We start from the raw sequence: 23,312 nt of genomic DNA, 5'->3' as shown, positions 1-23,312 counted from the left end.
AGAACGGTCGATGGAGTGGGAACGATTACCTCTTGGACCGGTTCTCCTTTATATCGTGAGATGCCCCACTCTCGATTTTCTCTTCACGAGTCACAAGGAACGAAGAAAACCCGGACACAATCGATACTCAGATGCCCGGCAAAGTGGACACGCTTTTTCGGTGACACCTTCAACTTTCGTTCGTCAAGTTTGGTAACCACCGACTGTCCACGTTGTCCGAATAGATCTTCTACCCTGTTCGAGGGTTAATCAGGCACCTGTGCCTGTGACCAGGTTATTCTGGTCTCGGGTGGATGATTGTTGCAGGTGCTCATTGGGTAACGGTGTCTATGTTTGTTCCTTAACCCTTTGGTGACCAGCAGTATTGGTACAAACATTGATCTCAATTTAGTATTCGTCACTGACGCGATGATCGGTAGATAGATGACAAATTTTTAAAATAATTGTGAGGACATTAAAGGGCTAAACATGCACTCGTAACTAGGATGAGTTCTAGTTACTTGTTTTTGTTAGATTTTTTGCTTCATGTCTTTGGGTCACTATTTCGGCAATATTTCAAGTGAAATATTGAGTTTTCTTTTCTTTTTTCATTTCTTCTTGTTGGATGAAAAGTGCTGTAAAAATTATTATTATGTAAAATACATTCATACATTACACATATATATATTTTTTTATTAGAAGAAAGAGTGATTTATTAATATCGAAAATTTGGTTACATATTGTATTATTATTAAAAATTTATTACATGTTATAATAATACTATACTGCGTTCTTCTCTATTAGAAGAAAAATTTGGCTTAACTTTCGATATTATTAATATTCCAAATTTTCTTATATATACTATACATTATATTCTTCTTTATTAAAAAAGAAAATTGGTCCACCAGTGTTATAAATTTGATTATCGATATGCATGTGTCGAGCATGTGCACTGTTTAAATTCAACTCGTTCGATAAATGCTCGAATGAAACAGGATACATTTTAATTTTCCTCGTCTATGCGGCACTCTTTCTTCATTTTAAAGTTAAAAAGCCCCGTTTCATGAAGTTACGCGACAGATCTGAGTTTCTTTTCTGAATCACAACCACACCGTATTTCAAATGATCAAATAAACCATGCGACACTTGATCGAATCAGGTTTTCCTGGACGCAGTCCTCTTGCTTGACAGGTTCTTTTCCTGTCTCGCTGCGTTTTCATATCAGTCTGCCTTAGAATTTTTTTTCCTGTGCACATGTCGTTCGGAGTAATCCTGATTGCAGCGAAATCAGTTTAGAGTAACAGAGCACGAAGTGTCGCATAATTCGCAATATTCCTTTCGGCAAACAAGATAATCGGTGAAAATGACAAAAATACGCAGATTTATTTACTTTTAATTAACAATTAATCGACAATATACTATATCGAACAGATCGCTTGAACATTGCACCAGGCTGGATATTGCAAAATATCATTAATCACAAATAATTGCCAATGACGTGAAAAATGTTTGCGTCCTTTTTATACACTCAATTCTCGCATTAATGCGAAACAAGAATGCTCTTTCCTTTATGACGATTGAACTTTAGCAGATGACATCTTTGGCAACGATATTAGAAAGTAAAATGGCGACCTCCGGTAACCTTTGCATCACTTACACTTTTTGTCTGTTGCAAAGAAAGTGCTAAATACACATTGTTGTTAATAGAAAGTAACACGACCACTGATATTTTGTATCAAAATAGTAGAATAAGCGTAAAAATAATTTTGATAATAAGTTTCTTTAATTTTACCAATTTCTACTTTTATTCAATGCTTCAATTAAAAGGTGATTACTATTACGAAGTACCATCGCTCTTTCGTTTTTCAGAAGAATTGCCTTTTCAAGCATTTAAGCGAAGTTCTTCTTCACTGGAAAAGAGCTTGTGCCGCAAAAAAAGTATCGCGAATAAGCATCCGTGTCGTCTTATTTATCGCAATGGCCGAAGGAAGAGTAACAAAAACGAGAAGTGGCTATTTTTATTACACAGCGATTATAGCGTTAACGTCAATAAACGTAAAAACGTAACGATACTTAAGAAACGTTTCGAAACATCTCGTGCTTAAATTTCTTCTTTCACTAATTGTCGTTACTTGACAGTAATTGTCGCTAATTTAAATTATCCCATGACTTGACACAATAAATAAATAATAAATAGTAAATAAATATACGAGTTTCCATCGGTGCTGGTCGAATTAAAAAGAAATGTCTAATATGTCGAAAATGAAATGAAAACGAAAAGAAGAAAAAGAAAATAGCGGAAAAGGGAAGAAGTGTAATAGCTGGTTAATTAGAAAAACGATGGAAAGCAATGAAATTTAGACGAATTTTAGAAACTTCTGAAATCGAAGAATTATGTAATTTAAGAGCAGGAAGTAACGTGGCTGCGCGTAGTACATCGTATGTTTGCCCTGATAATCATCAAAATGCTTTCCTTTCGAAATCACCAACGGCCGTTATGTTACGTCTACAATAAATTTATGTGCGTTACTAGGTTAACGAGAAATCATTGTCGTAATCCACAAATTGCATCCTGCTTACGTACGTTTGTGTAAAATCGTTTGATTATGCATGTCAATCTAACGCAATTAGGTCGTCATGTTAATTACCAGACAGGTGTTTAATTGTTAAACGCGGTTTTCAAGCATAGATAATTCTCAAGTTTCCACGAATTCGTTTCTTCTTCTATCACGATCAAAATTGTTCCAACTTTGTAATCGACGTACAAATGTTATTCAACGACGGCTTGAAAATTTTAACGTAGATTTATTTATCGTAGAAATTACAATTTTGGTAGACACATGGGAAAACGCAACAAATTGACCGTCATATTTTGTTTCGCTACTATCTGTACCTTTGAAATTTGTAACAAAAGAGCGCCAAATTTTCTTTCAACGAAAATCATCCGAAGTACTCGGTGACTGCTCAAGGTTCACTTTAAGAAATAGAAGAAGATTAGGTGGAAGTGAGGGAAAGTGAAGAAGTTACGAAACCCTTCTTCGATGAAATCTTCTCGAAATTTCAAATGTCCTTCTTCAAAATCCAAGAATAACCAAGTTGAAGAAAAATGGTTCAAAACTCGAAAAACGATCAAAGATTTTGCGTGTACGCTTTATCGAAAAAGAAAAAGAAGAAAATTTCCGGCAAATTTTTGGAAAAAAAGAAGTTAGGAAAGTCAATGGTAAAATCCATATGAAAGATATGTTTTTTTTTCTTTAAGAGGTAAGTGTCAATGTGGCGATCATCGTGGCGACTGTGCCAAAGATCGTGGTAAATTTTTCTGCCATCGTGAGGCTTGCCGAATTTCGTTTCTGGAGTTTGGACGTTGTATTCTTCGCGTCATCGTTCGCTGCCTCCTCCTTCTGTCGACGAATATTAATCGGTCATTTTTATTTTCACTTGGAAAAAACAAACGAAAAAATTTTTTTACAGAATTTTCAGAAAAATTGTAAAAATTCAATCGTTGCACCATTACTATCTCTCGTATTATTACACCTTGACGGCGATGCAATTAAAATGAAAAATGGTAAAATACACTTGAACAAAATTCCGACAATAATTCTTAGTTCCGCGGAATGCGTGAAACAATTGCAACACCCGGTAATAAATTACCAATAACGAAGTACGTATTAAGAAGTAATCGTAAATACCTTGGAAATGAAATCGACAACTTTCTTAACCTCGTCCTGCACGAAAAGAGAAAAATAACATTACATGAAAATTGGGTCGAATAATTTTGATTAACAATTACGCGATATTTTCTGATGAATATTCCGAAAATGTTCCTTGGATAATAATCCAAGTGAAGTTTAAATGTCCTCGGTTAATTAAAATGGCCATTTTTAATTAATATACGTATATATATATGTATCGTTACTTTTATTTGAGAATTGTTGTCGTATCGAATGGGAAAGGTGTGCTCTTTCGTTCGAAAAATTATGTAATTTCCAATATTAGGCCTCGTCGTCGTATATCACGTAGTATAATAAAAGAAAATTAATATAACGCTGTGTGCATGAGTCACCGACGCCTGGCGCAGCAGCGAAAGTGCTTATTTTCCTTTCGTAACTCGTTTAATTCACAAAGTAACGCACACCACAGTTTACTGATTATAAGGGAATACCTGTGTCCTCACCTTAACAGTCGGCGCAGCAGCTTTCTTCTCGTCATCCTGTGTGAAAATAGTAATTTTATAGTGAATTGAACTAGATTCAGATATTGCAAATTTTTTAACAGTAGATCATTATTGTTTCGTATTGTGATTTTTTTTAGAAATATGTATTCCCTTTTGTTTTTAACGGAGCGATTGTCACTCGACGGTCCATTCGAAGTAACGTTTTTGTGAAAATAGGGAAAAGTAGGGAATCATTTTTCAAGCTAATAATTGTTATGTTTAAAATTATTAAAAGAAATGTGACAAAGTAGAAAATTTCTAGTTTACTGAAAATAGAATACATTTCGGTGTCTTTAGCAATTTTTTTAAGAAGATTCTCGTGGGAAAAAATGAAAAGAATTTTCCATGCGTAAAATTCTTTATTCAAGCTTATTTCTATACTAGATTGCTCAACCGTGAGGATTTTCTGCGCTGTACGAAATGTATATAACAAAGAACGTGCTCAAAATTGCACGGCGCGGCGCGAGACTGAATAAGAATGAAACTTTGCAAAAAAATTTTATGCAATTTTTCATTGCTTAAGAACCTACTGTTGTTCGTGTGAATAAAAAATTTTAGCAATGGAATTTAATTTCTAAATCTCCTAATTTAATGATTTAATTTCCAAATCTCCTAATTTAACAATTTAATTTCTAAATCTCCTAATTTAACAATTTAATTTCTAAATCTCTTTATTTAACAATTTAATTTCTAAAATTCATTTCTAAATACTCCACGGCAATTATTAAGAATACATGCGATACATTTAATGCGAACGAAAGAAAATTTCGAGATCTACACGAACGGTGACTGCTTTCAGTCGTAATTGAACGCCAGTTAATCACACTACTAATTACTCTGTTTGGAAAATTAATTTCTCTGTTCGATCACGTTTTTATAATCGCATGCACGACACTTCGAGGTTGTACACGTGTGTACTCTTTATTGAAACAGTTTCAAGTACCTGCCCTTCCTTCGTATCGTTTTCTCGATTTTTCACATTTTTTCAACTCGAACCCATCTATTCGATATTCAGACGGCAATAAAATTGAAAGAATGATACTCGTAATTCGAAACGTAGGTGTTACGGTTAACATCACCTTGACATGAAAGTGTGCTACTTCGTGTTACGCTAAAAAGCAATACTTCGTGAACGAGGAAAACTTATATCGTCAAAATTTGTCGTTCACTTGAAGAACAAAATTTAATTTTTTGTAATTGTAAATCTTATTGCTAAATTATAGATTGCAATAGTGTTTTCTTTTTTTCGTAGTTTAACTTTTTAAAGAGCACATAAACGATACGAATATCAGCAAAATTATGAGAAATTGTTAATCGCAGATTATTCAAAAATGTTAATTTTTGTTACAGGAAAAAGAAATGAAATTTCGAAGAAGATACGCTAAACAAATTTTTCGTAATTTAATTGCCTTTTTCAGGGCTGGATAAGTTCGACTTTAAAATCGACAAAGTCGTAGTAAATGGTAATAATAAATTTCTAACAATATCTTTTATCAAATGGTATATTAAACATTCTGTAAATCGAGAAGTATTTCCTAAATGATTGTAATGTATTACTAAATTAATAAAATATTCAACATTGTACGATTTTCACTATGTAAATATGAATTTGATGAAAAAGTAAGGAACTATCGTGAAAGTAAGGAACAAAAATTATCACGTTTCATTAATAACAGAAAGTAGCGGTTAGCGCATAACGTTTATGCGACGGTTTGATCAAAGATCGAGCGATCGTAATCGAGCGTCATTCACGGATTTCTGGTATCTTTACATACTGTTACATATCGATTCCATGTCATACCAGCATGGAATATAAGTTAAAAGTACTAACTGATTCATCTTATACCCCGAAAGGTCATGGATAATTTCACATCGCCATGTTCGTATCACGTCGGAATCATGATTTTGAATTACATGTAATAAAGTGTCGATATGAAATCGATATCTCTATAGAAATGTGATATCGTTTATCCGTAGAAATATTCATCTGAAAGGTTGTTGAAAAATTCGCGAATATAGTTTACAACTCGACAAATTTTACAAATTTTTCAATTTAAGTATGTCAGATTAAGTATGTCGCTTTAAGTATGCCAGAAGTACTAAAAATAAAAAATTTAAGAGTATAATTTGCACCTTGAAACTTCACAAATTTTGCAGATTTTTTAATTTAAGTGTGCAAGTAGTTTCTATAAAAAATATTAAGAGAAAATAAAATGGCTTCCATTGTTGCAAGTATATTGTATCATCAGATGGTACGATGTATTTCATATGTTTTGATATTAAAATTAGAAAAAAGGGGAGTTAATCAGTTCGACTTCTGAGAGGTTCAGACATCGAACGAATTTCTCTTTTGCAGCAACGAAGTCTTCGATAGATCAAACCGAACGATCTGAATTTTCTGAGTAACTACCATGGAATTTTATTTCTCAGGTTCAATGTCTAGGTCAGTATATCGAAGAACGCTATTTATACTCGTATATGGTTTGTATTAAGTATTCTTGGACAGTTTAGAACTATCGTCACAGGGGTCAATTTGACTCTAACTACCACCGAACGGTTTTCCTCGATCTTTATTATTCATATTTACTATTATCATTCATCAACTACTGTCGTTATTACTTACTTATCGTAATATTTCTTAACGATGCTAATTATTTCCCTGTAATACCTGAAATATGTAAACATCAAACGATACCACATTTTCTGCCCTATTTCTTACACAAAAGTTTCCCTCGAATGAACCGGAATTAACTATAAACAATAGTGTAGAAATTCACTGTGTGCTGTGCAATAGTCAACAGAGATTCGATGGAAATTTCAAATCACGTAAAAAATGTTCAATTTCGGAGAAACAGCAATTCTGTAAAATTCTTAGCTTTCACATATTTTTCATTGAAATATGTCCAACCAAGAAATATCCCCCTTCGTGTTAATAACTAATTAAAATTAGGAGTGTACCGAGAATTTTGTAAGGAAGAATCTCCCAAGAAAAAAAATGTTAACAAACTTATTTCGATATGTTTTAAAAGATTATCGAACAACGACGAAAGATAAGTATGCAAATTCCCGCCAGTTTATTGCAATTTATCTACTATTACGCACTATTTATTTATTTCGTCATTTATTTACCGTAGCAACGTAAATTCTTGCAAGTATAACCTACACAAATTTTCCAATAAAAACTGAGAACTCTCTTACCGGTTTGGCGATGGTTTCTCGAGACGATCTCCTCAGGTTGGCCACATTGTACGGGATGATCATCTGAGGAACGGGAAGCGGTGCGACGCTGTGTTGACGATTTCTACAATTCGAATCCTGACAACCGTTCACGAAGATATTCTTAATGACTGTAGGAACATTCCAAATTGTCGTCGCCTCGCGAAGAGTTTTCGCGGATGGTCCTTGAGCGAAAAATGGCACAGATTTCGCGTCGTGGGTGCAAACTCCAGTCACCACGAGAAGAGTATCGTGAGATGCCTAAAATTACCACGCTAATTAATAGAAACATAATTAATTCACATATTATCGATATTTTAACAGTTCGTTGTCCTACGTCCAGTCTAACTCCAATTCGAATCATTTCGTGTGTTATTTTATTAGAAGAATTTGTGAAACAGAAGATCGAAGGTAACGAATTTATTTAAAAGTTGAAATGTTCAATGACGTTGCTTTGATTGTCAGTGCATGCTTGTATGCTTGAATGAAATGATGTCTCATTGCTCTTCTATCATTTTGTAAGAAACACTTTGCAATATTGAGACTAATATATCTCCATAAATACCTTGATACTTTTCTTTTATAAGAAATAAAGATCTGTGTCGATTGATGCATTAAAATTTCTATGATTCTTACATCTACAGAAAAACTAATCACACCAGATTACGTCTACCCCGAAACCATTCAATTCCTCCCTGAACCATTTTTCATACAGCAGGTAGTTTAAGAGTTAAATCACATTTATAGATTAAAATTGGACACTGTGTATATGTATTTTACTTTTGTCAATAAATATTGAATTAAAAATTTTATTGAATATTTATTGAATATTAAACTTTATTCCATTAATTATGGCTACTTTTACATTATTTTCCTCATTTTTACAACGCTATAAAAATGTGGTCCAATAATCCGGATTATTGGAACTCCACCGTAGGTCCTTAATCGTTATTTAATAAATACAACCGTAAGTCACTTGTCCTCGTATCTCCGACCAATACCGTGCCCTCTATTGATCCACAATATTGTATCACACGAATTGAAGGTGCTTATACAGACTCGTGTAAAATTATTTACCTCGTACTGCAGGAAGTCGAAGGCGGAATTGAGTTCGCTGGCAGGCAGCGAGGCGACCAATATGAAACCTTTCTCGTTTTCCGCGGACTTCAGTCTCTCCACTAGGTCCAGCAAATTGAATTGAGGCAGATGCGATTTGCGAGTGCGAATCGAGTCCTCCGAAGTGCCTGTGTTGCCGCCAAGAGACTCCAGCAATCGGAACAGAACGAGCCTCATCTTGGAGAACACGTTGAACACGTACAACGCAGCTTCATCTGTTTTTACAGCACAATAGAAATTTAGTCCAACTTATTCGTAGTACGTATCTATACTGGCGGTAAAATATTTCAAATTTTCGGAGAACGTGAGAGAAAGAGAACAATATCGAGTAGTATTTTATATATGTGTAGGAACCGACGACGGAAAAATATTGAGGGGACCCAACACGGGAATCGAATCGGGGACCTTCCGGCTTACCAGCCGAGGCTTTGCGCGCTACGCCAACTACTCCCTCCCTATTCTCCCTTGTCGGTTTCCTATTTTTGGGTATGGAGGCCCCGATACTACACTCGGCCATCCTGAACTGACAATAGCCCTCGAATGTCCTCCGTGCAACACAACTCAACATTTTTCGGGTACACTCCCCCACACAGTGGCACAACAGCCGAAACAACGTATTTTTGGGAGACGTGCAACCCTCGAGATGTTTTCATCTCACAACGCCTGGCTTCGTGTAGCTGTAGATGCCTCCATCCCGGACGAGCCCCCATATGTAGGAACCGACGACGGCAAAATATTGAGGGACCCAACGGGAATCGAATCGGGGACCTTCCGGCTTACCAGCCGAGGCTTTGCGCGCTACGCCAACTACTCCCTCCCTATTCTCCCTTGTCGGTTTCCAATTTTTGGGTATGGAGGCCCCGATACTACATATGTAAAATGCAATGTAAAATTATTGCGTAAAATAAAAATGTCACCGTCATCTCGGGTGCTCGCTAATGGCGTCAACGGCGAAGCACGATAATACGGTTTTCCCAAATCGATCACAGGCCAATCACTGTGACCTTCACGTTTCTGTTTACGAATCTCCGATTTCATGCTGCTCTCCTCGAGTTCATCGAAATCTTTCGAAAGTCCTGCTGACTCTTCGTAGCCGAACATCGGTGGAATAGTGAAGTTGCCGTTGGATAATGTTCCTACTCGAAATCCATGAATTATAATAGTCGCGAAAAACGGAAGGTAATAAATTTTTGAAAATAGTCAGGAAGTAAAAAATTTTGCTACAATGCTGGTAAGGATTTATGCAAGGATTTTGTAAAGAAGATGATAGAAATTTAATTTTAAAATTCGAAGAATGTAGGAGAAAGGTGTTATTTGTTCTTTTTTTCTAGGTGAACCTGTGGGCATTCCTTTAATATTCCATGTCCAAGACAACAGTACTACAATGTTCGAACGCAGTAAGTGTTCACATTCGAGTTTCCTGTCCCTGATTTCATCCCAGGAGAATTTCAGTTCGTCTGGTTGGGTGGTCTAAGGCCAATATCGTTTTAATTTTACGTGCAAATAAAAAGAGAGCTTCATCTTGAAAGAAATATTTTGAAAATTACGAAATATTCCTTGATATTCGTTTACATTCTACGTAAAAAAAAAAATTCCCTTTTAATTACCACGCGTTGAGAGAAAAATTAACAAAGGTGAGATCTAACTCCAAACTTATAGACGATTGTGTATATTATTTCTAAATTCCACGGTAAAAAGCTTCAAAATATTTAAGTTCATATTTCACTGAATATTGCAAAAAATATATTCTTTACATTGAAAATGTATCATTTAAATTGATATTTCATAAAATCATACCTGAAGCATTCCTTCAACAGGAAACGAGTGTGTAGCTTTAAAATCCTTCCAGAAATCTTCTTGATCTTTATCCGGCTCGGCGATAATCATGATGACATTCCGTGGAGTGGAACTAACGCTTTCAACGGCCACGTTTGCTTTCACAGGATCAGCATCCTTGGTTTTACCGAAATGCGTATCATTTTCGACGTTCTCCACGATGAAATCGAATCTTTTCTCGCGCGTCGAATCCGTGGGACTGGTTCGTTCGACAGACTTCGTCGACTTCGTGTTCGAAATTTGCAAGGATTTATCGATTCCGGTCACTTCGGTTTTCTTGCTGGAAGAATGGTTCACGGTAACCTTTTGCTCAGTTTCTAACGACGGCACCACGTTCCAAGAAGCTGGAACGATCACTGAAAATGTTCGAAAAGTTAACACAGATATGAAGATAATATTAATTCTTTTTTAATGTGGTGCCAAAAGTTGTTTTATATGTATTGTATTATATATATATAACGACCACGTTTTAGAATATTTAAAATTTGTACACAATATTTAACACTATTTAATAATATTCAAAAAATATACACAATTGTAATATAAATGAAACGATACAACAGTGATAAGAATTCGAGAACTTAATGTAGCATGAATTAAAAAATATAAGCAAGATTTACACACTACGGATCTTGATCGAAATTTACAAAATATTCTATCTTGTATGTCTGACTTTTTAATTTCAGCGTTTTCTACTTAATTAAATACATAAACATTTTCTTAAAGAAGAATTTCAAGTCGACTAATCTTTCAATAGATTTACCATTGTCGTCGTTAACATTTATTAATTTTTCTCAGGAATATTCACATCAAATATTGCATAACTAATATAGAGAAAGAAGATAATTGCTGTGAACATTACCAGAGCGTTCTGGAATAAATGCAAAGCAAGGCAACACCACCGCCATAATTGCGCCCAGCAGAATCATTAAGGAACGTTCTTGCAACATTTTGCCTCCTGAAATAAACAAATCTTTATCGCATTACAAAAGAAGCATCGATTTATGTATGTCAACTGAGTAACGAAAATTCGAAATTTTATCTTACTTTGAAACAATCTTCAAAAGATGCTCGAAACAACTCAAACAGGAAGCCAGTTAAGTCCAATTGTTCAAATTGCTTCAAAATTATAGAACCAACGTCAAATTGAAAATCTTCTGCGAACTGTGAATACGTCAATTCACTTTCCTTTAAAGAAAGCGTCTAGTTGATGGATACAGGGCAAATAAAACACGGTTGTCGAGTGAACAAAAGAGAACCCGATTTTGCACGAGACATTTGTTTCTCATGGCACACGAAACTGCTCAATATATTTATTATTTTATATGTATTATTATTTTCGTATCAAGTAGTACTGTTTACCTTTTTTAAAAAGTATTAAAAATATATTAAAACTGTATGAAATTTTTATATTTCAATATAAAAAAGCTTTTCAACATTTACCATGTTATTTTTATGTGATATTTCACTTGAAACTGTAAAATGTAATACGTTTTATACAGAGATTCAATATTTCTTAAAATTACATTCTAAACATTCTTCACAACTGTATTCGTTTTATTCGAGATTAATCTTCGCTCCACTTCCGGCATCGATGTCTCTGAAGCTTCTTCTCTCGATGAGCAAAGATTATTTCTGGATACACGTACATTTAAAATATATCTAAACAATTCTGATTTTTATAATATAAAATACAACGTTGCAGTATAGAAACTATTTTTTACTTTAAAAATTCATATAAAATGGAGTTCCTTTACCTTTGCGAGAGAAATTCGGCGAACAGTGAAAACAGTTTTCTCTGTGCTTCGAAAAAGAAGAATACTTCAGAAAAAGGTGTTTTAATTAATCATAGCTGCAACACTGTCCTGATTCCACTGTGATCACTGCAATAGTGTCAAGGTTGCTCGAGGTAAGCTTGATAATAAGCATGTATGAGCATCTATAAGGTAACCTAGATAACAGCTCTTGGGATTTGCTTCCCAGTTTGCGATCGAGAGGACGATTACACACTCTAAAATTACCGACAGATATGCCGTTTTTGCAATACTATTCGTGTAAATATGCAAATGCGAAAAGATTATTTGCACAACCAATATTTAAAAAAAAGGTATTGTAGGGATGACCGAGCGTGAGTGCGTTGTTTGTATGAATGCGTTGTCTGTGTGAATGCGTGAGGGTCTATGGCCGGAGCGGTAAGGACCGGCGTGCCAGGTCGAGTGTTTGGGATAGCGCGAAAGATATTGAACGAATGTTTAGTTTTAGTAATCAGGCGAGGAGTGCGTGAGTGCGTGTGTGTTTTCTTCTAACGAAAAGTGTGCATGTATGCAAGATGACATTAGGGCGAATGCGAGGGAGCGAAAGGCAGTATGAATCCAGCGATTGATTGAGCGATATCCTTAGCGTAGCACGTAGCGATATCTAATATTAATAAATATAGTATAGAACAAAGTCCGTTCAAGTTTACTATCCCTCCTCACATAAATCCCCTACAGTATTAATCGTTGAAAAAAATTTTTCTTCCGCGAGAGAAACGAAATTGAAGACGATTATTTGGAAGACTATTGATCTGACACATATGTTTTGCTTCTGTTGAAGCAAAAGTAACAAACGGACGTTCGTACAAAATATATGACACAGTGAAGCTTAAATAGGACAGCTGTGGTTTATTGAGTGACCTATGTGTGTTTCTCAAACGTGCCACGCTGTGTATTGACTTAAAAGGAGGGTTATAGGGTGAATTACTGATAGACGTACCTTACGTGAACACAGTCGACAGTCCTTCATTATTTAATCCGATAGCCTTTGTGTTGACATCGGCTAAACAATTGTGTTGACAATGATATTTGCTGAGGAAACATTTTTTTCCTTTTCGAGGATATGAAACGGTCTGTATTTATACGATTGGAATAGACAAAGATAAGATGATAGGTAGAAAAGGAACGGGAAACTTCACTGCCTAATGTGCAGTTTGCAATGATGTCTGTTAGACGAAGGCATACATGAGATCATGTGCAAGTATACACGTTCTTCGCGAGTCTTCAACGTTGATTTATTCAGAAATGAAGCTTCTACTCTACATTTTCGAATCATTTCTTTACATAGATTCACCCCTTTCCGGTTGTATATTAGCGGGGACTAATGAGAAAGTTTAATTAATCCATCTCTGGTGGAGTATAGAAGGTACCGTCACAGTAGTAACAATTGCGTGAAATTGGTATTGGTAGCAGACCATTCTAAAATAACCGGAAATTGGGGAACAAATAAACAGGCTCGGATTGGAGCGTCTAAACTCCATTCAGATTCCGTTTTCCCAATTGGTACCTCTGCCAAGTTCCGCGGTAATGGAGCTGATGAGAAGCTGGATAGGGAAACAGTTCGCTGGACTTTAGTAAGTACAATTAGTGTTCTCCAATAATTTTGGAGTCTCAAACTTTCGCGTGTACCTCCGTTAGGCAAGTTCATTCACTTTCCAGCGACTTGCACCTCATTAACCGTGAGTATTTTTTCTCGTGGGTTTCAATTTCTAGAGGTGGTAATGAGTATACCAACGCTTGTACGAAATTTCAGCCCGATGAGGGACCGTATATCTCGTCAAGACAAAACGCAATTGCGTTTGCTCGTCAGACTAGTGACAGAAGAGTGGTGCACAAGAAGGTGACTCCTGGCTGCATCTGTTTGCTCAGAACACCTAATACATAATGTCTACCAAACTTTCTCGACTTTTGTCACAAGCACACCTATTATATCTAAATATCTTACAAAATAACACGTAGCTTATATTCTACACAGTATCCTAACGCTTATATCCTACATATCTCACAATATCTGGTGCAAACTGGCATTAAAAATGAAGCACTGTAGCTTAAATGCGGAAAGGAGGAAGAAACTGACTTGCAGCTAATCATGCGATTGGGTGAGTCTGGTGGCCACGAGACAAAATGTTCTACAGGCCTGGTTCCTCAACTCGTTCAATTTAGGGAATGTCACGGTGAAAAAGCTTCTGCGATTTTCACAAGACAAAGACACTCTATGTAACGAGTGACATAATAAATGTCGAAGACGTTTTGCTCCATATTCTCTGCTGCATTCGCCGTCAAAGAAATTTTCTTTATGTCAATAAAACAAACAGGTTATCCGTAGGCTATAGCTAAAATTGCTTTAATGTTCGCCATCGATACGGCAGCAAGAGTGGAATATAATATTCCATAGATTTCAGCTTCGCAGCAAAAAATTTCATTCTTTCTGATAATGTAATAAACTACTTCAGCCTATTATTTTAACGAGAACAATGTGATGCTACGAAATTGTTAAGAAAACCCTATAAAATCCTAAAAGAACCAATTCCACTGTTATAAAAAAAATGTTCTGCATCTTTCAGTAGAATGTCAACGAGACAGTGGTATTCGTTTATCTATACTACTTAAAAATGAACACAGTAATCCTATAATTCTCAGATCTCAAACTACCCCTTCGCTATCCCTAATTACCAAATGAATCGATTCCTAAATGAATTAGCAGTCAAACAAAATCGAATCCCAAACGATCTCCAAGTAAACTAACCGCCAAGGGAAACAACTTCTGAGCTTAATTAATCTTTTTCAAATACCAAATCTACAAACTACGATTCACTGAACAACTCATCGTACATATCTTGAAATATTACAAAAAAAAACAGGGCAAACCAGACTCCTGAAGAGTACTCAAAATTGTCCCTAAAAGATTCACTAATTAATCCCTCAAATACCAAACCTTCCACATAGTCTCACCCTAATTTATCACCGATCACATTTGTAAAAAGAAGTACAACACATTCCAATTTATAATTTTTTTGTTTCTCTAAAAACAGTAATCCATCGTTACCTACAAAAACTTCAATTCACTAAACAACTCATCATACATATCTCAACCTTTTTGTGACCAGTGGGACACATGTGCAAAAATTCATCTCAATTTAGTACCCGTGACTGGTAAATAAACAAAAAGTTCTCAAAAGAAAACATACATATCAATCACGAAAGGGTTAAGATACTACAAGAAAAGCACGCTGAATCAGGCTCGTGAAGGGTGGTCAAGATTCTCCCTGAAAAAATCCACCAAAAGATCCCTGAAATCATGGGCAAACATTTCCACGGGGAAATCCGAGGGAATAGCGACAACGTATGCAAAGTTTCTAGAATAAGTGTGTTCAAGACCTTCTTATCGGTCGGAAAGTGTCACCCCTCGCCTCTGCTGTTCCCGCGGCGATAGCTGTTGCAGTCGTCGAAATCTGAATAATTGATGCGATTACAAAGCCCCGTGCCGACGGTGCAAGGAACAACATGGCCACGACGAGTCGACTAGCAGCGGCGTCTGCGCCTCGGTGTCCTCGCCGCGATTGGTCCACGTTTGGTACCCCGTCTAGCTGGAGGGGTTTTACCGTGACGACAGGTGGCTAGAGGGTGGGAAGAAGAGAAGAAACAAAGAGGTACCCCCAGACGAGCTGTTTTCAGTTTTCCTCGATAAACGCGTGCCCCAGGCTGCTCGTGACGCGATCCTCTCGGCGAACGCGCGAGGAGTTCGCGTTTCGTCGTGGATTTGAACCGCGTGACCGCTCACCCGCCTCAAGGTGAGAGAATAGAGCAGAGAAGATCGGTGGTCCATCGGTCGATGTCCTTTGAGATCGTGACTGGATCTAAAAGTGATTTAGATGAGATCATTGAGTATGATGGTTTTGTGTCACACATGTTTCCCGGCGAAGGGTAGCTGCAGAGTTGACGTTCGACGTGTAACTTAGGGTTTTTCGAGATTTTCTGGGATTTTGATATATTTGGGGAGAGTAGCTTTAGGGTTGATTTTTGACCTGTCGATTTTTCACGAAGGAAATGTATAAGTATTCTTGATGATGATAGGGTGGGCGTTTTTATTCTGTGATTTGATGATTCCTGAGTCGTGATCTAATTGTGAAGTGTTTTAGATTAGGTTCCAGCTATTCCTTTATGATGAAAAATAATTGGGTAACATTTCATTTGGTAGGTTAAATAGTTCGAGGATTGTAATTAAATTGAAGAGTAATGCATATGAAACATATGTAGTTTCTTGGAAGGTAAGAGACAACTTTAGGTAAAGTAACTTTAGTGCCTGATCTGAGGTGAATATTTTTATTTACGATTGAGTCAAGAACTGATATTCTTATATACCTAATTAATAATTACAGTATTAAAATATATACAGAATTAGAATATTCCTAGAATAGATAAGAGATTAGAAGATTCTTTCTAAAAAAATACAGTACTAACTACTCAAATGATATGCTTTTTACACATAAAAAATTTTAACTTTTCTAGCAAAAAAAATCACCGTAATTTAAGAATTTTTGTCATTTCTAGTAAAGAAAAAGTATAATGTAAGAATTTTTGTTCTTTCTGATAAAAAAATTCTCATAATTTACACTATTAATTAAAGTAAAATTATTAATGAAAGATGGTTTGCTATCGTTCATAATCGATCGAATTTGCAAAAGACAATAGAACTTGTCGTTGAGTGCGGTCTGCAAGTAATAATTACGTATTATCCACGGTTAGGTTATTCTATTTACAATCCCAGAAAAGTTAGTGCAATCAGAAAAACAATCGTTTGTCGTTGTTCCACTTGTGGCTAGGTACAAAATTTTTACAACTTCTGGAAAACAAGAGGGATGATTATTCGCGGTGCTTTTACTTGTATTCGCAAGGGAATTGATGTAATTTGCGGTTAGGTAGCCAGAGTGGTGAATCTCGTTTAGCGTTCTAAGAATTACTGTAATTTACAACGGTAAATTGGTTTTTGTCAATCGTTCAATTTTATTAGCAAGCACAATTAATCGGCAAATTTTAGGAACTTAATTTCGAATTTATTTAAAAACGCTTGCTCGATAATTCATATTTAACATTCTTACAGAATGTTTCGCGTTAAAACAACAGTAATATGAAAAATTGCAATAAGATTTTTTCATAAACGTTCTATTTAAACATTTTTGCAAATGTTAAAAGAAAGGGTAATTTAAGAAATTAAGCAATTTCGTTCAATTTGAAAAGGTTTCAACGACTTTGATGAAATTAAACTTTGGTTAAGTTACAGCCTAAAAGTCGAAAGTTTTTCTACGTAATACAAGCTCAAGGATAACTAAATGAAGTATCGATTCGAAGACTGATAAAAAATTAAAGCTTCCTCGAGTAATTATAATTGACGAACTTTCAATCGGAAAATTTTAGCGGTTGGACGTAGTTTATTGATGTTTTGTATCGTAAACATGTGCAATAGTACATTTCAGGTGACGATAGAAATTGTTCATTTCGAAGCTTTCATGCAACAAATAGTAAAATGATAGTCATCGGTAAATTATTAACTTTTAAACTTTTCTAAAAAAATCTTTAGAATTTTTTTATCATTACATACTACTCTTGAAAAGTATGATATCACTATACTATGTCAGTTATGGATCACAAATGTGAAAATTGCATTTTTGCAAGAAATTTAATACCGCGTTTACCTTGATACGCAGATATCAATTATAATCAACTAATTACCCTTATTTCATTACATTAATCGTTATAAAGCATAAGAAAAATAAACTTGAAAATCTGTTAAATTTAACTTTAAAGGAGGATGTTTATTTCATTCTTTAATTATTTTATACTTTACTCAATGACAAATTACAAAATCGACAAATGTGAAATTAAACATGGTGTCCGTTAATTATACTTCAAATGCGAAAAATTACGATACACATCAGCGATTAAATTATATTCTTCTGTTCCGTTCGTTCGTTATCAAAGTAGAAATATTTCCGAAAACGGCATACAAAAAATTCAGTGTTTCACGTTTAAATCAGCTGAAACGATACGCAGTTCTAACGTCGTATGAAATACCATAAAGAGCACTTGAAAAAGTTTCAATGAACATACATTAATGATAAAGAACTTGACCTTTGTCCAATTATGAATAGGAATAGGGGCTTAAAGTTCTTGCTTTGACTTTAGTTTAATATGATAACCAATATTCATGCATAGAGTGTCACCTTTTTGTACAACTGGAAGTTAGCTTTTCAGCAATTCTTTTCACCGACGTTTTCAATATGAAAAAATTAACGTAATTATTAATCGTACGATATTCTTGTGTCTCGCTATATCCTTAAAAAAAATGTCTTCTCGTGTTTCACTTCTTTGCCATTCAAACGATTTGTTTCCCAAATTTTATCATTTTGGTGACACCAATGACATTTGCCAGCAATTATTTCCCAGAATTGAAATTATCAAGGATTAGGTTTCTGTTTGAAGATTTGATCTTTGATCGAGATTAAAGGCGATTAAAATTACCAATTTAAGAAATGTCGATAATTGTTTCAAAGAAATTTGTATCAATTCGTTCGTTTCTCCATCGCAGATGATGAAGTTCAAGCAACAGGGGCTAGTCGCGGACTTAATGCCCAACATAAAGCTGATGAAAGCCAGTGGGCATTTTTTGTTCAACTATTACACTGACAATGCTACGAAGGGTATGCACAAAATCTACTGCATCGTAAGTAAAATCGTTCGAACGTATGTTTACCTTTTTCATTTCATCTAATCCTCAAAACATTATTTTACCAAAGGAATGTTACACACAGAAAGAGAAAAATTCATTTGCAATTTTTATTTAGAATAAAATTGAAATGCACGAGTCAATAACATAAAAGAAAACAATGTTTAGCCATAGTGAACATTTTTCCACTGTACAATACTATAATATCTGCAATTTATATGTATTACTCTCGATAAACAAAGTACTCGAACGTTTTATCGAAGAATAAATTATACGATCTAATCCATGCAAAATTAACATTGCAACAATTTTCTAAATCGAGCAATTTTTCAAAATCACTGTCAATCTTTCCGATACCTTGAAAAACCAAATCGAACAAGAAGCAAATTAACTGGAACTACTGGATCCATACATAGGTGCATCTAGTACTGATCCTAATACAGTTCGGATTCTGCGGTATAAACCTAATGTTGGAGAGCGACGACGTTGACGAACTGACGGCGAACACGATCACGATGCTGTTCTTCACGCACAGCGTGGTTAAGCTCGGTTATTTCGCCGTCAGGAGCAAGTTGTTCTACAGAACCTTCGGTATTTGGAATAATCCGAACAGCCATCCTCTGTTCGCCGAGAGTAACGCGCGTTATCATCAGATTGCTGTGAAAAAAATGAGAATACTGTTGATGGCCGTCATGGGAACCAGTGTGCTCACCGTCATTTCTTGGACCACAATCACGTTCATCGGTGATTCCGTGAAGAAGGTCGTCGATCCTGTTACCAACGAAACCTCTTTTGTCGAGGTAATGAAATTATTTATCTCTATATACAGGTCAAACTCACTTTACGAATTTTCGTCTTGATGGATTTTTTGGATCGGAATTTTTAATTCTCACTTCAGGAATTCTTTGGATTTTCTTCTTTGTATTTTTTCTCGGAAAAGTGCTTTGGAATTTTTATTTTATATTGTACGGGGAATCACGCAGTATGTAATGTATTGATTATTTAGAACAAACTTTCAGATTTACAAACGGTCGCCAGGAACCAATTAATTCGCATAACATTTTTATAGGAATTAATTAGTATAACATAGTACAGCGAAACCCTCGTATCCGCGAAGATAAGTTCTAAGATCTTCCATGGATACTTGAAACCGCGAATAGCAGCGAATGTTATACATATATCTATTTATTACATTAATCTATTTATTAGCCGAAATTAAACATTAACGAAAATAACTAACGATAAAATAAATCAATAGAAATATAGTAATAGAAGTTATGTGATAATAGAATTCTTGTGACACAGATGAAACGAAGTGAGCAAAAATTTTTAATTCTAAAATTGGAAATTTTATAGGAGAAAAGTTTTAGTGAATCATTCGTCTCGAATTTAGACGATAGTACGAAATAAAGGAAAATTGCTCTATGAAGAATTTTTATTATGAATATGCTTTTTCTATTGTTTTTTACCAGGTACCAAGATTGATGGTGCGTTCTTGGTATCCGTACGACCCCAGCCACGGGATGGCTCACATTCTTACGTTAGTATTCCAACTTTACTGGCTGATATTTACCATAGCAGACGCGAATCTCCTAGACGTGCTGTTCTGTTCGTGGCTCCTCTTCGCTTGTGAACAAATTCAGCATCTAAAGAATATCATGAAACCACTGATGGAATTCAGCGCGACCCTGGACACTGTTGTACCAAACAGTGGAGAATTGTTTAAAGTAAGTTTGAATTTCAATACCGAATATATTAAACTTAAAACATAAAATCGAAACAATTTTCTATTTACATTTCGGGCAAAATTTTTTGGTTTAAATTAACATCAAATTTTAATAAAATTATAGAACATTATAGGCAGATTAAAAAATCTAAGCTTCGACCTAAAACAAATTAAGATCTCTCTTCTATTTCCTGAAACAGCACACAAAACTACGACAGTCCTTCAATTCTGTAGTATCGGGGGCCTCCATACCCAAATAGGAAACTGACAAGGGAGAATAGAGAGGGAGTGGTTGGCGTAGCGCGCAAAGCCTTGGCTTGCTAAGACTTAAGGTCCTGAGTTCGATTCCCGTTTGGGTCCCTCAAATATTTTTCCATCGTCGATTCCTACATATGGGGGCTCGTCCGGGATGGAGGCATCTACGGCTGCACGAAGCCAGAGGATGTGCGATGAAAACATCTCGAGGGTTGCACGTCTCCCAAAAATGCGTTGTTTCGGCTGTGTGCCACTGTGTGGGGGAGTGTACCCGAAAGTGTTGAGTTGTGTTGCACCGAGGACATTCGAGGGCTATTGTCAGTTCAGGATGGCCGAGTGTAGTACCGGGGGCCTCCATACCCAAATAGGAAACCTCGAAGGGAGAATAGGGAGGGAGTGGTTGGCGTAGCGCGCAAAGCTTCGGCTTACTTATAAGCCTAAGGTCCCCGAGTTCGATTCCCGTGTTGGGTCCCTCAAATATTTTTCCATAGTCGGTTCCCTACAATTCTGATAGGTAAAGTTGTTTTAAAACAATTTAAAATTTTTTACGAAATTCCCAGAAATCAATTTCTCCTCTTCGAAGTTTAAAACTAAATCTATATTATCCTCTTTACAAAGTAATTATTAATTACACAAATTAATAGTTAAAATAAATAAACTATAGCGATAGAAAGCACTAAAATGTTCAAGTAGGTAGAACGTTACATCTCGATGGTTTTTTTCAATTGGTAATCGGTTTACTGTTCAGGCCGGTGCGAACATGGATCACGGGAAGGATCAAGATCTACCACCGCCAGCCACGCCACATCCTCAAACCGATAATATGCTGGACATGGATCTTCGAGGAATATACAGCAACAGGACAGATTACACGACTACCTTCCGGGCAACTGCTGGCGCGACCTTTAACGGCGGTGTAGGACCAAATGGATTGACACAGAAACAGGAGATGTTGGTCAGAAGTGCCATCAAATATTGGGTAGAGAGGCACAAACACATTGTCAGGTAAGTACATGTTTTCTTCGATGTTTTCACATTTCTTCAACTCTTTTCACGTTTTTCCTTCAATCTCTACTGTTTCAGAAAGTTTCTTTAGTTTTTATTTGCTCCTTTATTACGATCTTATTCTACCTTCTTGTGTCTTCTGCAGTGTTCAATTCTCTCCCACTACTTCATTCACGAAAATACTATTTATTATCTCCCTCGTCGTATCAAACCACTTTTATGAGAACTTAAATTTTTTCGAAAGCTTCAGTTACTTCTGTGATATTACACTGCATCCAGTTAAAGAAGACACCCTATATATTTTTGTATCGTAAACTTAATATTCGTTATACAAACTCTGTGATTGATCAAATGAGGCTATAAAAGTGTACACCAAATTTGAAGATTATCCTCTTTAAAAATGCGGAATTCGGGAAATTCTTAAGTCTAAACATTTCTGAAACAGCAATTTAATAAAAAATAAAATTTGTCCCCTTTAAAAGAATTTAGAACCCGTTAAATTCAAAAATCTTAAATTTTCTAATCCTCAAATTTTCGAGATAGCAATTTAACAACTGAGACTTTCGAATCCTCAACGAACGTTTCACTTTGTAAGAAGAAGTTTCATCGTCGGAGAAAGAAAGTCACTTCGTTGACAAAGAGATCGGTCGGAGATACGCGACAATGATAGATTTTAAAACAATAAACGTTTCTCGCCGCTATAAAGCTAAGAATAAAATTCCCCGCGACTAAGTTAAATTACAACGCGTCGCAATTTCAAAGTTCGTCAACGTCTTGGCTAACCCGGGATATAACCCAGTTTCCCATTTCGATTCTCATCTCGAGTTCGCCTCTACACGGAAACGTAATCTACGACGTCAATGAGAGGACCTTTCACACTCGCGATCCTAACAGTGAGAGACTTCCATTAGGATAATAATCCGCTGTGCCAGGTGAGAAAGTAAATTCGCGCAAATTTCGTTACAATCCACCACTTTTTCAACTATGTCACCTGGCTGAATTTTTTCATTAAAACGTCCGTCACGAGAAGTCGCGGAAAATTGTTCAACGTTTAATCGACTTAAGGAGGGAAAGACGAACCGTAAGGTTTATCTTCTCTCGAATTTCTTGACACCCTTTAACTGCGACGAAATTGCAGCGGAATAGTTTAGAAACGTACTCTGGTACAACGTGGACAATTCTTTTTAACCTACGAGTAGGTACTCTCGGCGTGTAAGAAGAAAAAGAAATTGGAAAAAATATTAAGGTTAAATTTTGTATAAATATTAATTAATATTGTGATACGTGGTGTTTTTCTTTTTTTTTTTAAATACAACGTTCTATTAAAAAAAATTAACCTGACCTTGAAATTGACCCTTTGTAACTTTATTTTATAAATTATTTTTCTATGTCTACATTTTATAAAGAGAAATTTTTTAATTAAAAGAG

At 35.6% G+C, this 23,312-nt stretch overlaps 2 protein-coding genes across 3 annotated transcripts in view; one reads left to right on the top strand and one right to left on the bottom strand.

The window, feature by feature from the left end:
• Positions 1-3,233: 3,233 nt before the first annotated feature.
• On the bottom strand, positions 3,234-11,310 carry LOC108575005. Its single transcript, XM_017937694.1, has 9 exons — positions 11,223-11,310; positions 10,501-10,716; positions 10,322-10,422; positions 9,862-9,994; positions 9,442-9,660; positions 8,486-8,739; positions 7,391-7,669; positions 4,154-4,189; positions 3,234-3,380 (listed from the first exon to the last, which is right to left on the bottom strand). The coding sequence occupies exons 1-9, from the start codon at positions 11,308-11,310 to the stop codon at positions 3,234-3,236; spliced, it is 1,473 nt and encodes a 490-aa protein (XP_017793183.1).
• Positions 11,311-15,852: 4,542 nt separating this feature from the next.
• LOC108575019 (odorant receptor coreceptor) overlaps positions 15,853-23,312 on the top strand; it is a 13,949-nt gene continuing 6,489 nt past the window's right edge. Inside the window, exons 1-5 of one of the 2 annotated variants that reach the window (XM_017937709.1) lie at positions 15,853-15,965; positions 18,761-18,895; positions 19,315-19,698; positions 20,371-20,625; positions 21,628-21,884. In XM_017937709.1, the coding sequence (XP_017793198.1) occupies positions 18,761-18,895; positions 19,315-19,698; positions 20,371-20,625; positions 21,628-21,884 (1,031 nt within the window). In that variant the 5' untranslated portion in view covers positions 15,853-15,965. Of the gene's footprint in view, positions 15,966-16,380; positions 16,443-18,760; positions 18,896-19,314; positions 19,699-20,370; positions 20,626-21,627; positions 21,885-23,312 lie in introns of those variants that run through there. The other variant, XM_017937710.1, reaches the window with a different exon arrangement.

This window comes from Habropoda laboriosa, unplaced genomic scaffold (genome assembly GCF_001263275.1).
Source record: "Habropoda laboriosa isolate 0110345459 unplaced genomic scaffold, ASM126327v1 scaffold204, whole genome shotgun sequence".
Classification (NCBI taxonomy): Eukaryota; Metazoa; Arthropoda; class Insecta; order Hymenoptera; family Apidae; genus Habropoda; species Habropoda laboriosa.
Note: the sequence above shows the minus strand (reverse complement) of the source record. Positions and strands in the feature narration are given on the sequence as shown.